Below are 16,965 nucleotides of genomic sequence, written 5' to 3' on the forward strand. Positions count from 1 at the left end.
GGGAGGCGGAGGTTGCAGTGAGCCAAGATTGCACCACTGCACTCCACTCCAGCCTGGGCAACAGAGCAAAACTGCATCTCAAAAACAAAAACCAAAACAAAACCTGTACCCCTTCTTAAATGCCTGCCAATCTCTTAATCCCATCTGGAAGTTCTTTCTAAGGTCTAACTTAAATCCATATTGCTGCAACATAAGGCTATTTCCCTGTGTGGAACCTTGGCAGGCCTTCTAAGGGGGCTTCCCCATCCAAGACACCCAGGAGCTCAACTTCCACATGAGAAACCTCTTTTGAGGCTTGGCAAGGCTGCATGGGGTTCCGCTGCTCCTAAGTTCTGTGGTTGAGGCTGGGATAAGGAGGGTGGCTAGGGGACATCAGTTCACCCGCACTTTTCTAGACTCACTTTCAGGGACTCAACCTCACCTCTTCTCTCCTTCTGCAGCCTGAGAGAGGCCGATTCCTCCACTTCCACTCTGTGACCTTCTGGGTTGGCAACGCCAAGCAGGTAGAAGCGGGGGCAAGGTGCTGGAGTGAGCAGAGGGCAGGGCAGAGGGCCGCCTGACAAGGGCAGGCCTCCAGCAGGGTCTGTGATTGGCCCTTGGGAGGGAGGATCAGGCCAGGGGTGGGCCAGATACTCTGAATCCTAATTACGCCAGCGGGAAAGTTATCTGTCAGCAAAATGTGCAGGCAGCAGTCTATTTTCCCAGGAGGGTCTCTGCACCTGAGGCAATAGGGCAGGCAGGCTGAGGGGGGCCAGGGGCTCTCTTGCGGAAGTCCCCCATGCTGGCCCCTTGACCCTCATGAACCCTGCTGCAACCTTGTGATTCAGGCTGCGTCATTCTACTGCAGCAAGATGGGCTTTGAACCTCTAGCCTACAGGGGCCTGGAGACCGGTTCCCGGGAGGTGGTCAGCCATGTAATCAAACAAGGGAAGGTGAGTCGCCACCCCCAGGACAGCCCCCAACCCCTGCCTGGCCAACACGGTGAAACCCCATCTCTACTAAAAATACAAAAATTAGCTGGGCGTGATGGTGGGCACCTGTAATCCCAGCTACTCAGGAGGCTGAGGCAGGCAAATCGCTTGAACCCGGGAGGCGGAGGTTGCAGTGAGCCAACATCGTGCCACTGCACTCCAGCCTGGGCGACAGAGCAAGACTCCATCTTAATAAAAAAAATGAAAAACCCCAACAACAACAAAAAACATAATTTAGCTCCCGCCGACCCCTCCGCTGGCATCTTTGTACAGCCAAACAACAGGGTCCTTCCTAGTTTCGTTTCCTCCTCAGCCTGGCCCAACACTGACCCCGCAGGTGCTCAGAAAACCTGGGATATCAGAGGAGGAATTTTAAGCAGTGCCCTGACCGATGGGGTCTCTGGAGTTCTCTCCCCAAGGGAGACCTGACCTAGCAGTTCCTCTGAGGATCCAGAGGGGGTCTGGCATGGCTGAAAGCCCCATCCCTCAGGACCAGCATGGGAAACTAAGGCAGAGAAGGAGCTAGAACCCAGGTCCAGGAGTTCTTGTGCTCTATCAGGGGTGTCTCGGATCGGCAGGGAGGGGCCGATGGGTGCACCTCCCCATGCCCCCCCGAGCCACTGGCCTCATCTCCTTCTCCTCGTATCTTAGATTGTGTTTGTCCTCTCCTCAGCGCTCAACCCCTGGAACAAAGGTGAGGTGCCCGGGGAGGGTAGACGTATGGCTCTGTGGGTGGGGTCCGGGTTCGGGGAGGGTGGACGTATGGCTCTGTGGGTGGGGTCTGGGTTCGGGGAGGGTGGACACATGGCTCTGTGGGTGGGGTCTGGGTTCGGGGAGGGTGGACGCATGGCTCTGTGGGTGGGCTCTGGGTTCAGGGCCTGGATGGAGACTAAAAGCCAGGTGAGGGGACCTAGACTCCAGACTCCAGTGCCATCCCTTCCCTGCCGGCCACAGAGATGGGCGATCACCTGGTGAAACACGGTGACGGAGTGAAGGACATCGCGTTCGAGGTGGAAGATTGTGACTACATCGTGCAGGTGAGAAAGCACCTGGGCGGATTGGGAGAGGAAGGCCTCCATCTGCCATGGGGACCCCATCAGTAAGGGCTGGAAGGACACTGCTGCATCACAGTGACAAGCCCAGATGCCGCATCACAGTGACAAGACCAGATGCTGGTGTGACACACACCTAGGCTCCGGGGGTGCCCCGTCCTCTCCCGTGTCCTCTCTCTCACTGAGCCTCAGTTTCCACAGCTGCTACACGGGGCTAACCACAGCTGGGTTGTCAAAGGAGGAAATTAGAATTACCATTTCCTTTTTTTTTTTTTTTTTTTTTTTTTTTTTTTTTTTTGTGAGACAGAGTTTTGTTCTTGTTGCCCAGGCTGGAGCGCAATGGCACAATCTCGGCTCACCGCAACCTCCACCTCCTGGATTCAAGCAATTCTCCTGCCTCAGCCTCCTAAGTAGCTAGGATTACAGGCATGGGCCACCATGCCCGGCTAATTTTGTATTTTTAGTAGAGATGGGGTTTCTCCATGTTGGTAAGGCTGGTTATTTCCTTTTTTTTCTTTTTTCTTTTTCTTTTTTTTTTTTTTTTGTGTGTGTCAGAGTCTTGCTCCGTTGCCCAGGCTGGAGAGCAGTGGTGCAATCTTGGCGCACTACAACCTCCACCTCCTGGGTTCAAGCGATTCTCCTGCCTCCAAGCGATTCTCCTGCCTCAGCCTCCCAAGTAGCTGGGATTACAGGCGCCTGCCACCACGCCCAGCTCATTTTTGTATTTTTAGTAGAGATAGAGTTTTGCCATATTGGCCAGGCTGGTCTTGAACTGACCTCAAGTGATCTGCCCACCTCAGCCTCCTAAAGTGCTGGGATTACAGGCATGAGCCATTTTGCCTGGCCTCAGAATTACCGTTTCTTGAGCACAACTCTAAACCAAACACTGTACCCAACATGCAGCCTAGAGATTCAGAGTGTGCATTCCAGAGCCAGGCTCTCCAGGTCTGAATCTTAGCTGTGTGACTTCAGGCAAGTGACTTAATGTCTCTGTGCGTTAACGTCCTCACCTAGAGAATGGAGATGATAATAGTACTTTTGCATAATGTTGCTGTGAGGATGAACGAGGTTAGAATCTAGAACAGAGCCTGGTGCATGATATAAGCACTGTCATGCAGTGCAGTTTTGCTAAATAAATACATGAATCTTCTTCTTATTCTCATCCAACCATTATTTTTACAGATGGTGAAACTGAGGACTAGAGAAGGGGACTGATCACAGGGGGAGTTAGCAGAGGCAGGACAGACACCCATCCCTACCTAGTTTGTCTCCCATAGCCCCAACTCTGGGCCTGGGCCTCAGTTTCCCTATTTGCCAAATGAGCATGAGTATTGAGGGTAATGGCTGAAGCTGGCTGGGGTTCCTACCTGGGGCTGGAGAAACTGGAGGGGCCTGCAGGACCACGCAGAGGCCACCTGGCAGGAGCAGCAGGCAAGGGTTCTGGAAGGCTCCAGCCCTCACCAATTCCCCAGTCCCATCTTCTCTGCAGAAAGCACGGGAACGGGGCGCCAAAATCGTGAGGGAGCCCTGGGTAGAGCAAGACAAGTTTGGGAAGGTGAAGTTTGCTGTGCTGCAGACGGTGAGTTCCCTTTGGTGCCCCCACCCCTCCTGCCGTTGGCACCACTGAGATGCCAGGAGCCCCGCAGCTGACTCCATCAAACCATCCCACCGATGGGCCTTGGAACACAGGCATTGTCCCTCAAGTCTGTCCCCCGTAATGCCTGGCCAGTGTATGGGGGCTGCAAGAGCCACCAGCCACTCCTCCCAGGCTTCCCTTCCTCCCAGGGCAGGAGGATGACAGCAAGGGGGTGAAGGCAGGGGCTCTGAAGAAGGGAGAAGGATGGGGTCCGGGGACATCAGTTCCCACACGAGCTGTGTGACTTTGGGCATATTACTGTACCTCTCTATGACTCTCTTTAAATGAGCAAAGACTGGAACTGGAACGCCTATGTGATCTAGGACATGCGCTCAACTTTCCTGTGCCTCAGCAGTATCTTTTTTTGTTTTCCTCAAACTTTTTTTTTTTTTTTTAAAGACGGAGTCTCGCTGGGTGCGGTGGCTCACGCCTGTAATCCCAGCACTTTGGGAGGCTGAGGAGGGCGGATCATGAGGTCAGGAGATAGAGACCAATGAAACCCTGTCTCTACTAAAAATACAAAAAAATTAGCCAGGCATGGTGGCGGGCGCCTGTAGTCCCAACTACTCGGGAGGCTGAGGCAGGAGAATGGTATGAACCCAGGAGGCGGAGCTTGCAGTGAGCCGAGATCATGCCACGGCACTCCAGCCTGGGCGACAGAGCTGTCGAGACTCCGTCTCAAAAAAAAAAAAAAAAAAGACGGAGTCTCGCTGTGTCACCCAGGCTGGAGTGTCTGCAACTTCCACCTCCAGTTCAAGTGATCCTCTGTCCAGCCTCCGGTACTGGACCACAGGTGATGCCACCATGCCGGTTATTTTTTTTCTGCCGCCCAGGTTGGAGTGCAGTCGCTCAATCTCAGCTCACTGCAACCTCTGTCTCCTGGACTCAAGTGATTCTCCTGTCTCAGCCTCCCGGGGATTACAGGCGTCCACCCCCACGCCTGGCTAATTTTTGTGTTTTTAGTAGAAACAGGGTTTTACCATGTTGGCCAGGCTGGTCTCGAACTCCTGACCTCAAGTGATCCACCCGCCTCAGCCTCCCAAAGTGCTGGGATTACAGGCGTGAGCCACCATGCCTGGCTGTTTTCTTCAACTTTTTTTTTTTTGAGATGGAGTCTCGCTCTGTCGCCCAGGCTGGAGTGCAGTGGCACGATCTCGGCTCACTGCAAGCACCGCCTTTTGGGTTCACACCATTCTCCTGGCTCAGCCTCCCAAGTAGCTAGGACTACAGGCGCCCACCACCACACCCGGCTAAATTTTGTATTTTTAGTAGAGGTTTCACCGTGTTAGCCAGGATGGTCTTGATCTCCTGACCTTGTGATCTGCCTGCCTCAGCCTCCCAAAGTGCTGGGATTACAGGTGTGAGCCACCGTGCCCAGCCTCTTCAACTTTTATTATAGGTTCTAGGGTACATGTGCTGGATGTTCAAGTGTGTTACATAGGTAAACGTGTGCATGGTGGTTTGCTACACAGATCATCCCATCACCTAGGTATTAAGCCCAGCATCTATTAGCTACTCTTCTTGGTGCACTCCCTCCCCAACCTTCCCCATCTGACAGGCCCTAGTGTCTGTTGTTCCCCGTGATGTGTCCATATTTTCTCATCATTTAGCTCTCACTTCTAAGTGAGAACATGCAGTGTTTGGTTTTCTGTTTCTGCGTTAGTTTGCTGAGGATAACGGCTTCCAGCTCCATCCATGTCCCTGTAAAGGACATGATCTTGTTCCTTTTTATGGCTGCAAGCCTCAGTATCTTCAACTATGAGTCCTCATAGGGTCGTCGTAAGGATCCAGTGAGAGCTGGGCGCAGTGGCTCACGCCCATAATCCCAGCACTGTAGGAGGCTGAGGCAGGCGAATCACTTGAGGTCAGAAGTTAGCCTGGCCAGCATGGTGAAACCCTACCTCTACTAAAAAAAAATACAAAAATTAGCCAGGCATGGTGGTGTGCACCTGTAATCCCAGCTACTTGGGAGGCTGAGGTGGGAGAATCGCTTGAACCTGGGAGGCAGAGGTTGCAGTGAGCTGAGATCACGCCACTGCACTCCAGCCTGGGCAACAAGCAAGACTCCATCTCAAAAAAAAAAAAAAAAAAGGCTGGGCGCAGTGGCTCACGCCTGTAATCCCAGCACTTTGGGATGTTGAGGTGGGCCCAGCATGGTGATGCATGCCTATAATCACAGCTACTCAGGAGGCTGAGGCAGGAGAATCGCTTGAACCCAGGAGATGGAGGTTGCAGTCAGCCGAGATCCTGCCAGTGCTCTCCAGCCTGAGTGACAGAGTGAGACTCCGCCTTAAAAAAAAAAAAAAAAAAAAGATGGTTAAAGTGGCTGACAGAGATCTTCAGTATAATTTTTTTGTTGTTGTATTTTTTGAGACGGAGTCTCACTCTGTCGCCCAGGCTGGAGTGCAGTGGCGTGATCTCTGCTCACTGCAAGCTTTGCCTCCTGGGTTCACACCATTCTCCTGTCTCAGCCTCCCAAGTAGCTGGGACTACAGGCACCCGCCACCACGCCCGGCTAATTTTTTGTATTTTTTAGTAGAGATGGGGTTTCACTGTGTTTGCCAGGATGGTCTTGATCTCCTCACCTTGTGATCCACCCGCCTCGGCCTCCCAAAGTGCTGGGATTACAGGCCTGAGCCGCTGCGCCAGGCCGCTCTTCAGTATAATTTAATCCAGTGCCCTCCTGCGTTCTTCATCTAATTGACCTACTGAAATACATGAAGTAGGTGCTTCATTGAGCACCTCCCCTGTGCCAGGCACTGAGCTCAGCGCTGGGTACACTATGATGAGCAAAACAGTGTCCCCGCCCTCACAGAAACTCTCAAACAAGTGACAGATTGCAATTCATTTCAGAAAGGAGAAGTGACTTGCCCAAGATCACGCATCTGGTTAGGGTCAGATGCAGGTTGGAACCCCGGGCTATGTTAGCGCTATGAAATGTGCTCTTTCCCCGGGGGGGGATGGGTGGCCAGGGGCCGAGCCAGGCTGTTTTCCACCCATAGTATGGAGACACCACACACACCCTGGTGGAGAAGATGAACTACATCGGCCAATTCTTGCCTGGATATGAGGCCCCAGCGTTCATGGACCCCCTACTTCCTAAACTGTGAGTGTCTCTCAGGGCAGAGGTGGGTGGAAAGCCCTGAGGTACTGTGAAAAGTAATGCCCCTTCCTCCATGTCCACTGCGCATGTGTGTTGGGGCAGAATGGAGCCGGCTGGGGAATTCCTGGAAGTCCTCAGGGGTGCTTGAAGAGGTGGCTTAGAGGCTGAGACCATGGCCTCTGCAACCAAACTTCCCTGGGTTCAAATCCCAGCTCTGTTACTTCACAGCCATTTCACCCTGGGCAAGTCGCTTCATCTCTCTAGGCCTCAGTTTCTTCATCTGTAAAATAGGGACTATACTAGTATATGAGTTGACAAAATAAAATGTCTGGCCCATAGTAAATGCTATGCAAGTGTGAGGCCGGGCACGGTGGCTCATACCTATATTCCCAGCACTTTGGGAGTCTGAAGCAGGAGGTTCACCTGGTCCCCAGAGTTTTAGACCAAGCTGGGCAACAAAAGAGTCTCTCTTTTTGTAGAGACTCCATCTCTACAAAAAAATCAAACTCCAAAAACAGAAGTGTGAGCTATTATTATTATTATTGAGGGGTCATGGAGAAGGGAGCAATCTGGGGGGTAGCCACCTTCTCACCCCCATCTTCTTCCCTTCCCAGGCCCAAATGCAGTCTGGAGATTATCGACCACATTGTGGGAAACCAGCCTGATCAGGAGATGGTGTCTGCCTCTGAATGGTGAGACCGTGGCCCTCTCCCTCTGCGTGAAGATGACGGGTCCTCACGGTGGACTGGCCCACTCCCTGGTCCTTGCACTAATGTGGAAAATACGACTGGGTGCGGTGGCTCACACCTGTAATCCCAGCATTCTGGGAAGGGGAGGTGGGAGGATCACCTGAGGTCAGGAGTTCAACACCAGCCTAACCAATATGGAGAAACCCCGTCTCTACTAAAAATACAAAAACTCGATGGATGAGGTGTCGGGCGCCTGTAATTCCAGTTACTCAAGAGGCTGAGGCAGGAGAATCACTTGAACCCGGGAGGTGGAGGTTGGGTGACAGAGTGAGACTCCAGCCTGGGCAACAGAGCAAGACTCTGTCTCCAAAAAATAAATAAATAAAATAAAATAGACTGGGCACGGTTGCTAATGCCTGTAATCCCAGCACTTTGGGAGGCAGAGGCAGGTGGATCACCTGAGGTCAGGAGTTCAAGACCAGCCTGACTAACATGGCGAAACCCCGTCTCTACTAAAAATACAAAAATTAGCTGGGTGTGGGCCGGGCGCGGTGGCTCACGCCTGTAATCCCAGCACTTTGGGAGGCCGAGAGGGGCGGATCACGAGGTCAGGAGATCGAGACCATCCTGGCTAACACGATGAAACCCTGTCTCTACTAAAAATACAAAAAATTAGCCGGGCGCGGTGGCAGACACCTGTAGACCCAGCTACTCGGGAGGCTGAGGCAGGAGAATGGCGTGAACCCGGGAGGCGGAGCTTGCAGTGAGCCGAGATTGTGCCACTGCACTCCAGCCTGGGTGACAGAGCAAGACTCCGTCTCAAAAAAAAAAAAAAAAAAAAATTAGCTGGGTGTGGCGGTGTGTGCCTGTAGTCCCAGCTACTTGGGAAGCTAAGACAGGAGAATTGCTTGAACCAGGAAGGCGGAGGTTGCAGTGAGCTGAGATTACGCCACTGCACTCCAGCCCGGGTGAGAAAGCGAGACTTTGTCTCAAAAAAATAATAATAATAATAATAATAAAATAAAGTAAAATAAAAAAAAGTGGAAAATACAGCACAAGATGGTGGGAGTTAGCCTGAGGCCACTGATGCATTTATTCACTGTAAAACTGTCAACATGGAGACCAGTGGACTTGAGGCCCAAAGTGACCCACAGGCCCTCCTTCTGAGGAACCCTGGGAGCATCGCAGTCCAGGGAGCCTTGCAGGAAGGTTGCCACCACCCAGAGAGCCCCCTGTCCAAATTCCAAGCAAGGGCCTTTTTCTCAAAGCACTTTACTTCCATCTGTGGGAGCCTTGCCGTCCTATATGTATTTCGTTCCAAGACGCTTCCACCTGAAGGAAAAGTGTCATCATAAAGGTACAAATCTAGGCTGGGCATGGTGGCCCATATTTGGAATCTTAGCACTTTGGAGGCCCAGGCAGGTGGATGGCTTGAACCCAGGAGTTCAAGACCAGCCTGGGCAACATAGTGAGACCCCATCTCTACAAAAAATACGGCTGGGTGCAGTGGCTCATGCCTGTAATCCCAGCACTTTGGGAGGCCAAGGCAGGTGGATCACCTGAAGTTAGGAGTTCGAGACCAGCCTGACCAACACAGTGAAACACTGTTTCTACTAAATACAAAAAATTAGTTCGGCATGGTGGTGCATGCCTGTAATCCCAGCTACTTGGGAGGCTGAGGCAGGAGAATCGCTTGGACCCAGGAAGTGGCAGCTGCAGCGAGCCGAGATTGCGTCACTGCCTTCCAGCCTGGGCGACGAGTGAAACTCCGTCTCAAAAAACAAAAAATAAAAATACCCAAAAATTATCCAGGTGTGGTAGCACACGCCTGTAGTCCCAGCTACTTGGGAAGCTGAGGTAGGAGGAGCAATTGAGCCTGGAGATTGAGGCTGCAGTGAGCCGAGATTGCACCACTGCACTCCAGCCTGGGCAACAGAGTGAGACTCTGTCTCGAGCAACAACAACAGAAAGATCTAAATCTCTGATGGGTGTGATGGCAATGGCATCTCCTTTCTGGAGCCTGCTCAGGGACAGATTCTGGAAGGTGGAAATGGGGTGATGGAGGCCGTCCCCGGAGGCGCTCAGAGCAGATGTGTCCCACCACCCACCCTACAGGTACCTGAAAAACCTGCAGTTCCACCGCTTCTGGTCCGTGGATGACACGCAGGTGCACACGGAATATAGCTCTCTGCGATCCATTGTGGTGGCCAACTATGAAGAGTCCATCAAGATGCCCATCAATGAGCCAGCGCCTGGCAAGAAGAAGTCCCAGATCCAGGTGAGGCCGCCGCTGGCTGGGGGAGAGGGGAGCAGGAAAGAGGTCTGGGGGCTCTTGTAGGGTCAGAGATGTGGGTGACGGGGCAAATGACAGTGGTCTCCTTGTTTCCCTCCCCCAGGAATATGTGGACTATAACGGGGGCGCTGGGGTCCAGCACATCGCTCTCAAGACCGAAGACATCATCACAGCGGTTAGAACCCCCTTCCCTGTCCGAACACCTCTCTCATTCAGAGCCAGGGACGGTCTCTGCAAAATCCAGAGGGCGGGTGGCGGCAGTCCTGGGCCCACTTCTCTGGGCTGGGAGACTGACAGGACTCCCTCACTGCTTCTTGCAACTCATGGGCAGGCACAGCCCCACCCACCCCAGAGAGTTCATTCTCCACAGAACCCCTGGGCTTTGGAGGTAGCAGGCGCCAGGGTATCAGGAAGCCTGGGTGATGGTCCCAGTCCTGCCAGTGGCTTGCTCTGTGTCTCTGGGAGATTCAGTGCTGTCTCTAGACTTTAGTTGCCTCACCTTAAAAATGAGGAAATTAGGGCCGGACACATGGCTCACGCCTGTAATCCCAGCACTTTGGGAGGCCAAGGCAGGGGGATCACCTGAGGTCAGGACTTTGAGACCAGCCTGGCCAACACGGTGAAACCCCGTCTCTACCAAAAATACAAAAATTATCTGGGTTTGGTTGTGGGCACCTGTAATCCCAGCTTCTCAGGAGGCTGAGGCAGGAGAAGCGCTTGAACTCAGGAGGTAGAGGTTGCCGTGAGCCAAGGTCACACCACTGCACCCCAGCCTGGGCGACAAGAGTGAAATTCCACTTTAGAAAAAATAATAATAATAAATAATGGAAATTAGGACTGGGCACAGTGGCTTATGCCTGTAGTCCCAACTACACGGGAGGCCAAAGCAGAAGGATTATTTGAGCCCAGAAGTTAGAGATCAGCCTGGCAAAACAGTGGGACCCTGTCTCTGCAAAAAGTAAACAAAATTAACCAGGCTTGGTGGTTCATGCTTGTAGTCCTAGCTACTTGGGAGGCTGAAGCAGGAGGATCCATTTAACCAAAGATTTCAAGGCTGCAGTTAGCTATGATTGAGCCACTTTTCTCCAGCCTGGGTAGCAGAGAGTGAGGCCCTATCTTCCCGCAACCTCAAAAAAGAAATGTTTTTTTAAAATGAGGAAATTAAGGTCGGGCATGGTGGCTCATACCTGTAACAGTTTCTGCCCTTGTGGAGCAATAAACAAAATAAGTAAAATATAAATGCTAGATGGTAGAGAGCACGCAGGAAGAAAGTGAAGCAGGGAATTGGGACAGCAAGGGTGAAGGGCATTGCACATTTAAATTGGGGGGTCAGACACTTTGGGAGGCCGAGGCAGGAGGACTGCTTGGGCTCAGAAGTTCAAGACCAACATGGACAACATAGTAAGACCTCATCTTTACAAAAAATCAAAAAATTAGCCAGGTGTGGTGGTGCCCACCTGTGGTTCTAGTTACTCAGAAGTCTGAAGTAGGAGGATCAGCTGAGCCTGGGGAGGTTGAGGCCGCAGTGAGCTAAGATCGTGCCACTGCACTCCAGCCTGAGTGACAGAGACTCCATCTCAAAAAAAAAAAAGTGCTCGAGGCAGGCACATGGTGAGTGTCCTATAAATCTAGCAGTTGTTGTTGTAACGGGGCCCATGACAGAGAAGAAAGGGGAAGAGGCCACACGGCATCCTGGCAGTTGAGGGGAGCTAGGATAGGGACCCTGCCTCCTGATGGCCCAGCACCTCCACCTGGCTAGGGGAGTTGAACTTGGAGGCTGAAGGCTGACCTCAACTTTGCTCTGAAACAGATTCGCCACTTGAGAGAGAGAGGCTTGGAGTTCTTATCTGTTCCCTCCACGTACTACAGACAACTGCGGGAGCAGCTGAAGACGGCCAAGATCAAGGTGAAGGAGAACATTGATGTCCTGGAGGTGAGGCCCAGGCAGGATCCGCAGCCTTGTGGGGAGTATGAGCTCTGCGTTCCATCTTTTCAGAAATATTGTCTCAGCCCGGAGGGGAGCCCAGACTAAGTCCCTGCTGGCTAGGGAAATTTATTCTAGGGTCTATGTGGGAGGAGGAGACAGATGACAAACAAACAATAAAAGCACTGTCAGAGATAGTGCAGGAAGTTCAAACAGGCAGCCTGGGGCCACTTTACAGAGAGTGCTCAGGGAGGGCCTCTCTGAGGAGGTGACATTTGAGTGAAGTCTAGATCATGAGTGGGAGCTGGCCATTGAACAGCAGGAAGAAAGGCATTCCTGGCAGAGGGATCAGCAAGGGACAAGGCAGGAGCATGCCCCGAGCGTCTGAGGAACAGAAAGAATAGGCTAGAGTAGATGGGAAGTTGTTTCTGAGTGATGACCTAGGTCAGACAGGTAAGCAAGTGCCAGTTCCTCTTGTGAGCTATTATTCAAGAGTCTGGATTTTGTTATTTTGTGGCCAGAAACCACTGGAGGGTTTTTTGGTTTGGTTTTAGCAGTGTTATTGACATATGTCACATAACATGTCATTTTTTTAAGGTGTACACTTCTATGATGTTTAGGTATTTGCTATGTTGTTCAACTATCATAAAATCCATTTTAGGACTGGGTATGGTGGTTCATGCTTGTAATCTCAGTACTTTGGGAGGCCGAGGCAGGCGGATCATGAGGTCAGGAGTTTGAGACCAGCCTGACCAACCCTGGTCTACTAAAAATAGGTGAAACCCTGCCTCCACTAAAAATACAAAAATTAGCCGGGCGTGGTGACACACGCCTGTAATCCCAACTACTCAGGAGGCTGAGGCAGGAGAATCGCTTGAACCTGGGAGGCGGAGGTTGCAGTGAGCCGAGATCGTGCCACCACATTCCAGCCTGGGCGACAGAGTGAGATTCTGTCTCAAAAAAAAAAAAGATGCATTTTAGGACTAGGTATGGTGGTTCATGCCTGTAATCCCAGCACTTTGGGAGGCCAAGGCAGGTGGATCACTTGAGGTCAGGTGTTTGAGACCAGCCTGGTCAATATGGTGAAACCCCCACCTCTACAAAAAGAAAAAAAAATTAGCTGTGTGTGGTGATCTGTGTCTGTGGTCCCAGCTACTGGGGAGGCTGAGGTGGGAGAATCACTTCAACCCAGGAGGTAGAGGCTACAGTGAGCCATAATCAGGCCACTGCACTCCAGCCTGGGTGATACCCCGTCTAAAAGAAAAACAAAAACAGGCCAGACACAGTGGCTCACATCTATAATCCCAGCATTTTGGGAGTCTGAGAGGATTGCTTGAGGCCAGGAGTTTAAGACCAGCCTGAGAAACATAGAGAGACCCTGTATCTAAAAAAAAAAAACAGTTTTAAAAAATTAGCTAGGCGTGGTGGTTCGTGCCTGTAGTCTCAGCTACTCAGGAGGCTGAGGTGAGAGGATCACTTTAGGCCAGGAGGTCAAAGCTGCAGTGAGCCATGATCAGGCTACTGCATTCCAGCCCGGGCAAAAAATCAATTTTAGAACATTTTTGTCACCCCAAAAAGAAACCATGAGCCTCTTAGCCAGCACCTACCAACCCCTCTGTTCCCTTCCCCCTCCCACCACAGCCCTAGGCACCATTAATCTACCTTCAGTCTCTATAGATTTGCCTATTCTGGACATTTCATCAAAAGGAATCACAAAGGCCAGGCGCAGTGGCTCACGCCTGTAATCCCAGCACTTTGGGAGGCTGAGGCGGGCGGATCATGAGGTCAGGAGTTCAAGACCAGCCTGGCCAACATGGTGAAACCCTGTCTCTACTAAAAATACAAAAATTAGCTGGGCATGGTAGCAGGTGCCTGTAATCCCAGCTACTGGGAAGCCTGAGGCAGGAGAATTGCTAGAACCCAGGGAGGGGGAGGTTGCAGTGAGCCGAGATCACGCCATTGCACTCCAGCCTGGGCAACAGAGCAAAACTCCGTCTTGGGAAAAAAAAAAAAAAAAAGGAATCACGAAATAGGCCTGTTGTGAGCAGCTTCTTTCCCATAGCATGTGCTCAAGGTTCATCTGCGTGGGGTGTGTGTCAGTGCTTCGTTCCTTTTTGTGGCTGAAAAATATCCCGTTGTATAGATAGACACACATTGTTTATCTATTCCTCGATAGATATTTGGGTTGTTTCCACTTTTGGGGTGTTATACATAATGCTACTGTCAACATCTGTGTACAAGGCTCTGTGTGGACGTGTTTTCAATGCACTTTGGTATATATCTAGGAGTAGCTAGGTCACATGGTAATTCCATGTTCCCTTTTGTTTGTTTAGAGATGGAGTCTTGCTTTGTTTCCCAGGCTGGGGTGCAGTGGTGCGATCTTGGCCCATTGCCTCCAGCCTCCTGGGTTCAAGCAATTCTCCTGCCTCAGCCTCCCCAGTAGCTGGGATTATAGGCGCCTGCCACCAAGCCCAGCTAATTTTTTTTTTTTTTTGAGACAGAGTCTTGCTCTGTTGCACAGGCTGGAGAGCAGTGGCTGATCTTGGCTCACTGCAACCTCCACTTCCCGGGTTCAAGCGATTCTCCTGCCTCAGCCTCCTGAGTAGCTGGGATCACAGGCGTGTGCCACCATGCCCAGCTAATTTTTTTTTTTTTTTTAGTAGAGATGGAGTTTCACCATGTTGGCCAGGCTGGTCTCAAACTCCTGACCTCGGGTGATTCACTCGCCTCAGCCTCCCAGAGTGCTGGGATTACAGGAGTGAGCCACCTTGCCCAGCCTACTTTTTGTGTTTTTTTTCGTAGAGACTGGGTTTCCCCATGTTGGCCAGGCTGGTCTCGAACTGAGCTCAGGTGATCCACCCTCCTCAGCCTCCCAAAGTGCTGTGATTACAGGCGTGAACCACCATGCCCGGCCACCCCTTTTTTTTTTTAATCCGTATTTTAAGGAAGCAACACTATATGTTTAACTTTTTGAGAAGCTGCCAGACTGTTTTCCAAAGTGGTTGCACCATTTTACAGTCCCACCAGCAGTACATGAGGGTTCCGATTTCCACTGGAGGATTTTAAACAGGGGAATGATATGATCTGATTTTTAAAAGATCCCGCAGCAGGTCATGGTGGCTTACTCCTGTAATCCCAACACTTTGGGAGGTCGAGGTGGGTGGATCACCTGAGGTCAGGAGTTCGAGACCAGCCTGACCAATATGGTGAAACCCCATCTTACTAAAAATACAAAAATTAGCTGGGCATGGTAGCCTGCGCCTGTAGTCCCAGCTGCTCGGGAGGCTGAGACAGGAGAATCGCTTGAACCCGGGAGGCGGAGGTTTCAGTGAGCCGAGATTGCGCCGCCGCACTCCAGCCTGGGTAACAGAGCAAGGCTCAGTCTCAAAAAAGAAAAAAAAAAAAAGGGTCCTGATAATGTCTGCGGGGAGGATGGATTGTAAGGATACAAGATTAGAAGCAGGCAGCAGTCTTGAATTGTGCCTTAGGAACTGTAGTAGGGGGATGGTAATAGGACAGTTAGGGGATATATTTGGAGGTGGCTGGAACTGCCAGAAAAAGAGGTCATTTCCAGACTTTTGGGGTGCAGGAGCCCCTGTGGACTTTCCAAGGATCTCACCGTGCCAGGATAGAGCGCAGGCCAGCCTCCCCTAGCAGAGCCCCCTGTCTCCCGCCTAGGAGCTGAAAATCCTGGTGGACTACGACGAGAAAGGCTACCTCCTGCAGATCTTCACCAAACCGGTGCAGGACCGGCCCACGCTCTTCCTGGAAGTCATCCAGCGCCACAACCACCAGGTACTGCTTGTCCCCGGCAGGCCCGAGGGGACAGGCAGATAGCACACTCGGTTTTCTGGGTCCTTGGCTCATCTCCTCTCTTTCCCGCCACAGGGTTTTGGAGCCGGCAACTTCAACTCACTGTTCAAGGCTTTCGAGGAGGAGCAGAACCTGCGGGGCAACCTCACCAACATGGAGACCAGTGGGGTGGTGCCTGGCATGTAAGCCCCGCCCACCGCCCACCCCCACGGAGGCCCCGTCCACCCACAGCCACGCCCCCCTGATTCTGGAACTCGCCCAACTTCCCTACTGGCTGCTCCCCTTGGGTCCCGCCCACCAGCGGACTCTGCCCCCAAGGCTCCGCCCACCCTGACCACGCCCCTCAGCGGGGCCGCCCTCTGCTCCAGCCCTCCAGATTAAAGCTTGCCCTGGTCCAATGCGGTGTCTGTGTTTGTGTTGCGCGTAAGGCAGTAGTGCCTCATGGCAGCCAGGGGAAGGGGGGCGGCCGCCAGCGCCGCGGGACCGAGGAGCCGCGCGTGCCAGCACTTTGCCAAGCGGGACCACGCGGAGAGGTGAATTCTGGAACCAGGGAAGGAAGGGGACTTGCACTCCGGAAGGAAAGACGGATGACACTGCTTTTGTGGAGAGATAAACGCGATTCAGACAATGCAGCAAGCGATGAGCCGGGCGTGGTGGCTCACACCTATAATCCCAGCACTTTGGGAGGCCGAGGAGGGCAGATCCCCTGAGGTCAGGAGTTCGAGACCAGCATGCTCAACATGGAGAAATCCCATCTCTACTAAAAATCCCATCTCTACTACAAAAGTAGCTGGGCTTAGTGGCACGTGCCTGTAATCCTAGCAATCCCTGTAATCCCTACTCGGGAGGCTGAGGCAGGAGAATCGCTTGAACTCGGTAGGTGGAGGTTGCAGTGAGCCGAGATTGTGCCATTGCACTCTAGCCTGGGCAACAAGAGCAAAACTCTGTCTCAAGAAAAAAAAGAAAAGAAAAGAAAATTTTAAAATTAGCTGGCATGGTAAAGTGTGCCTATGGTCGCTGATACTTAGGAGGTTGAAGTGGGGGGATCATTGAGCTCAGCAGATCGAGGCTGCAGTGAGCTATGATCATGCCACTGCACTCCAGCCTGGATGACAGAACTAGACCTTGTCTCTAAAATAAATAATAAAGGTAAAATTGTATATTCCTTCAACTACACCCCCTTCTCTTAGCTTTCTTCTCCTTCCTATAGCATTTACTTTTCACATTTGTCTGGCTCGCCCTCGAGAACAGTGTGTTTCCTTCATTCCTATCCCCAGAACCTAGAGGAGTACTTGGCACAAATGAAGTGCTCAATAAATATTGGTTGATTGAATTAATGGCCAGACACTTCCTTCTCTTTCCTGGCTCAGCCCGGACCTCAGCCCTCTATTCCCATGAATCCACTTACGGGAGGGTCCACCTGTCTGGATGCACAATTCCTAAAAGCAGCCCACCGTGAACGGACAATTTACCCTCCCTTCGTT

The 16,965-nt window shown here is 51.9% G+C and overlaps 1 protein-coding gene across 1 annotated transcript; it reads left to right on the forward strand.

The window, feature by feature from the left end:
• The first annotated feature begins 440 nt into the window (after nucleotides 1–440).
• On the forward strand, nucleotides 441–15,879 carry HPD (4-hydroxyphenylpyruvate dioxygenase). Its single transcript, XM_032168470.2, has 12 exons — nucleotides 441–503; nucleotides 828–932; nucleotides 1,623–1,665; nucleotides 1,926–2,008; nucleotides 3,513–3,602; nucleotides 6,662–6,765; nucleotides 7,377–7,454; nucleotides 9,567–9,729; nucleotides 9,848–9,919; nucleotides 11,555–11,677; nucleotides 15,347–15,463; nucleotides 15,557–15,879. The coding sequence occupies exons 2-12, from the start codon at nucleotides 852–854 to the stop codon at nucleotides 15,665–15,667; spliced, it is 1,065 nt and encodes a 354-aa protein (XP_032024361.2). The 5' UTR covers nucleotides 441–503; nucleotides 828–851; the 3' UTR covers nucleotides 15,668–15,879.
• Nucleotides 15,880–16,965: the final 1,086 nt, after the last annotated feature.

Source organism: Hylobates moloch, unplaced genomic scaffold (genome assembly GCF_009828535.3).
Source record: "Hylobates moloch isolate HMO894 unplaced genomic scaffold, HMol_V3 SCAFFOLD_12, whole genome shotgun sequence".
In the NCBI taxonomy this organism is placed as follows: Eukaryota; Metazoa; Chordata; class Mammalia; order Primates; family Hylobatidae; genus Hylobates; species Hylobates moloch.

Bases quoted from the DNA above. Each gene is read 5' to 3' on its own strand.
- HPD (XM_032168470.2), top strand. From the start codon at position 852: ATGGGCTTTGAACCTCTAGCCTACAGGGGCCTGGAGACCGGTTCCCGG. The intron at 3,603-6,661 runs GTGAGTTCCCTT...TTCCACCCATAG, and splicing joins AGTTTGCTGTGCTGCAGACG to TATGGAGACACCACACACAC. The intron at 9,730-9,847 runs GTGAGGCCGCCG...TCCCTCCCCCAG, and splicing joins AGAAGAAGTCCCAGATCCAG to GAATATGTGGACTATAACGG.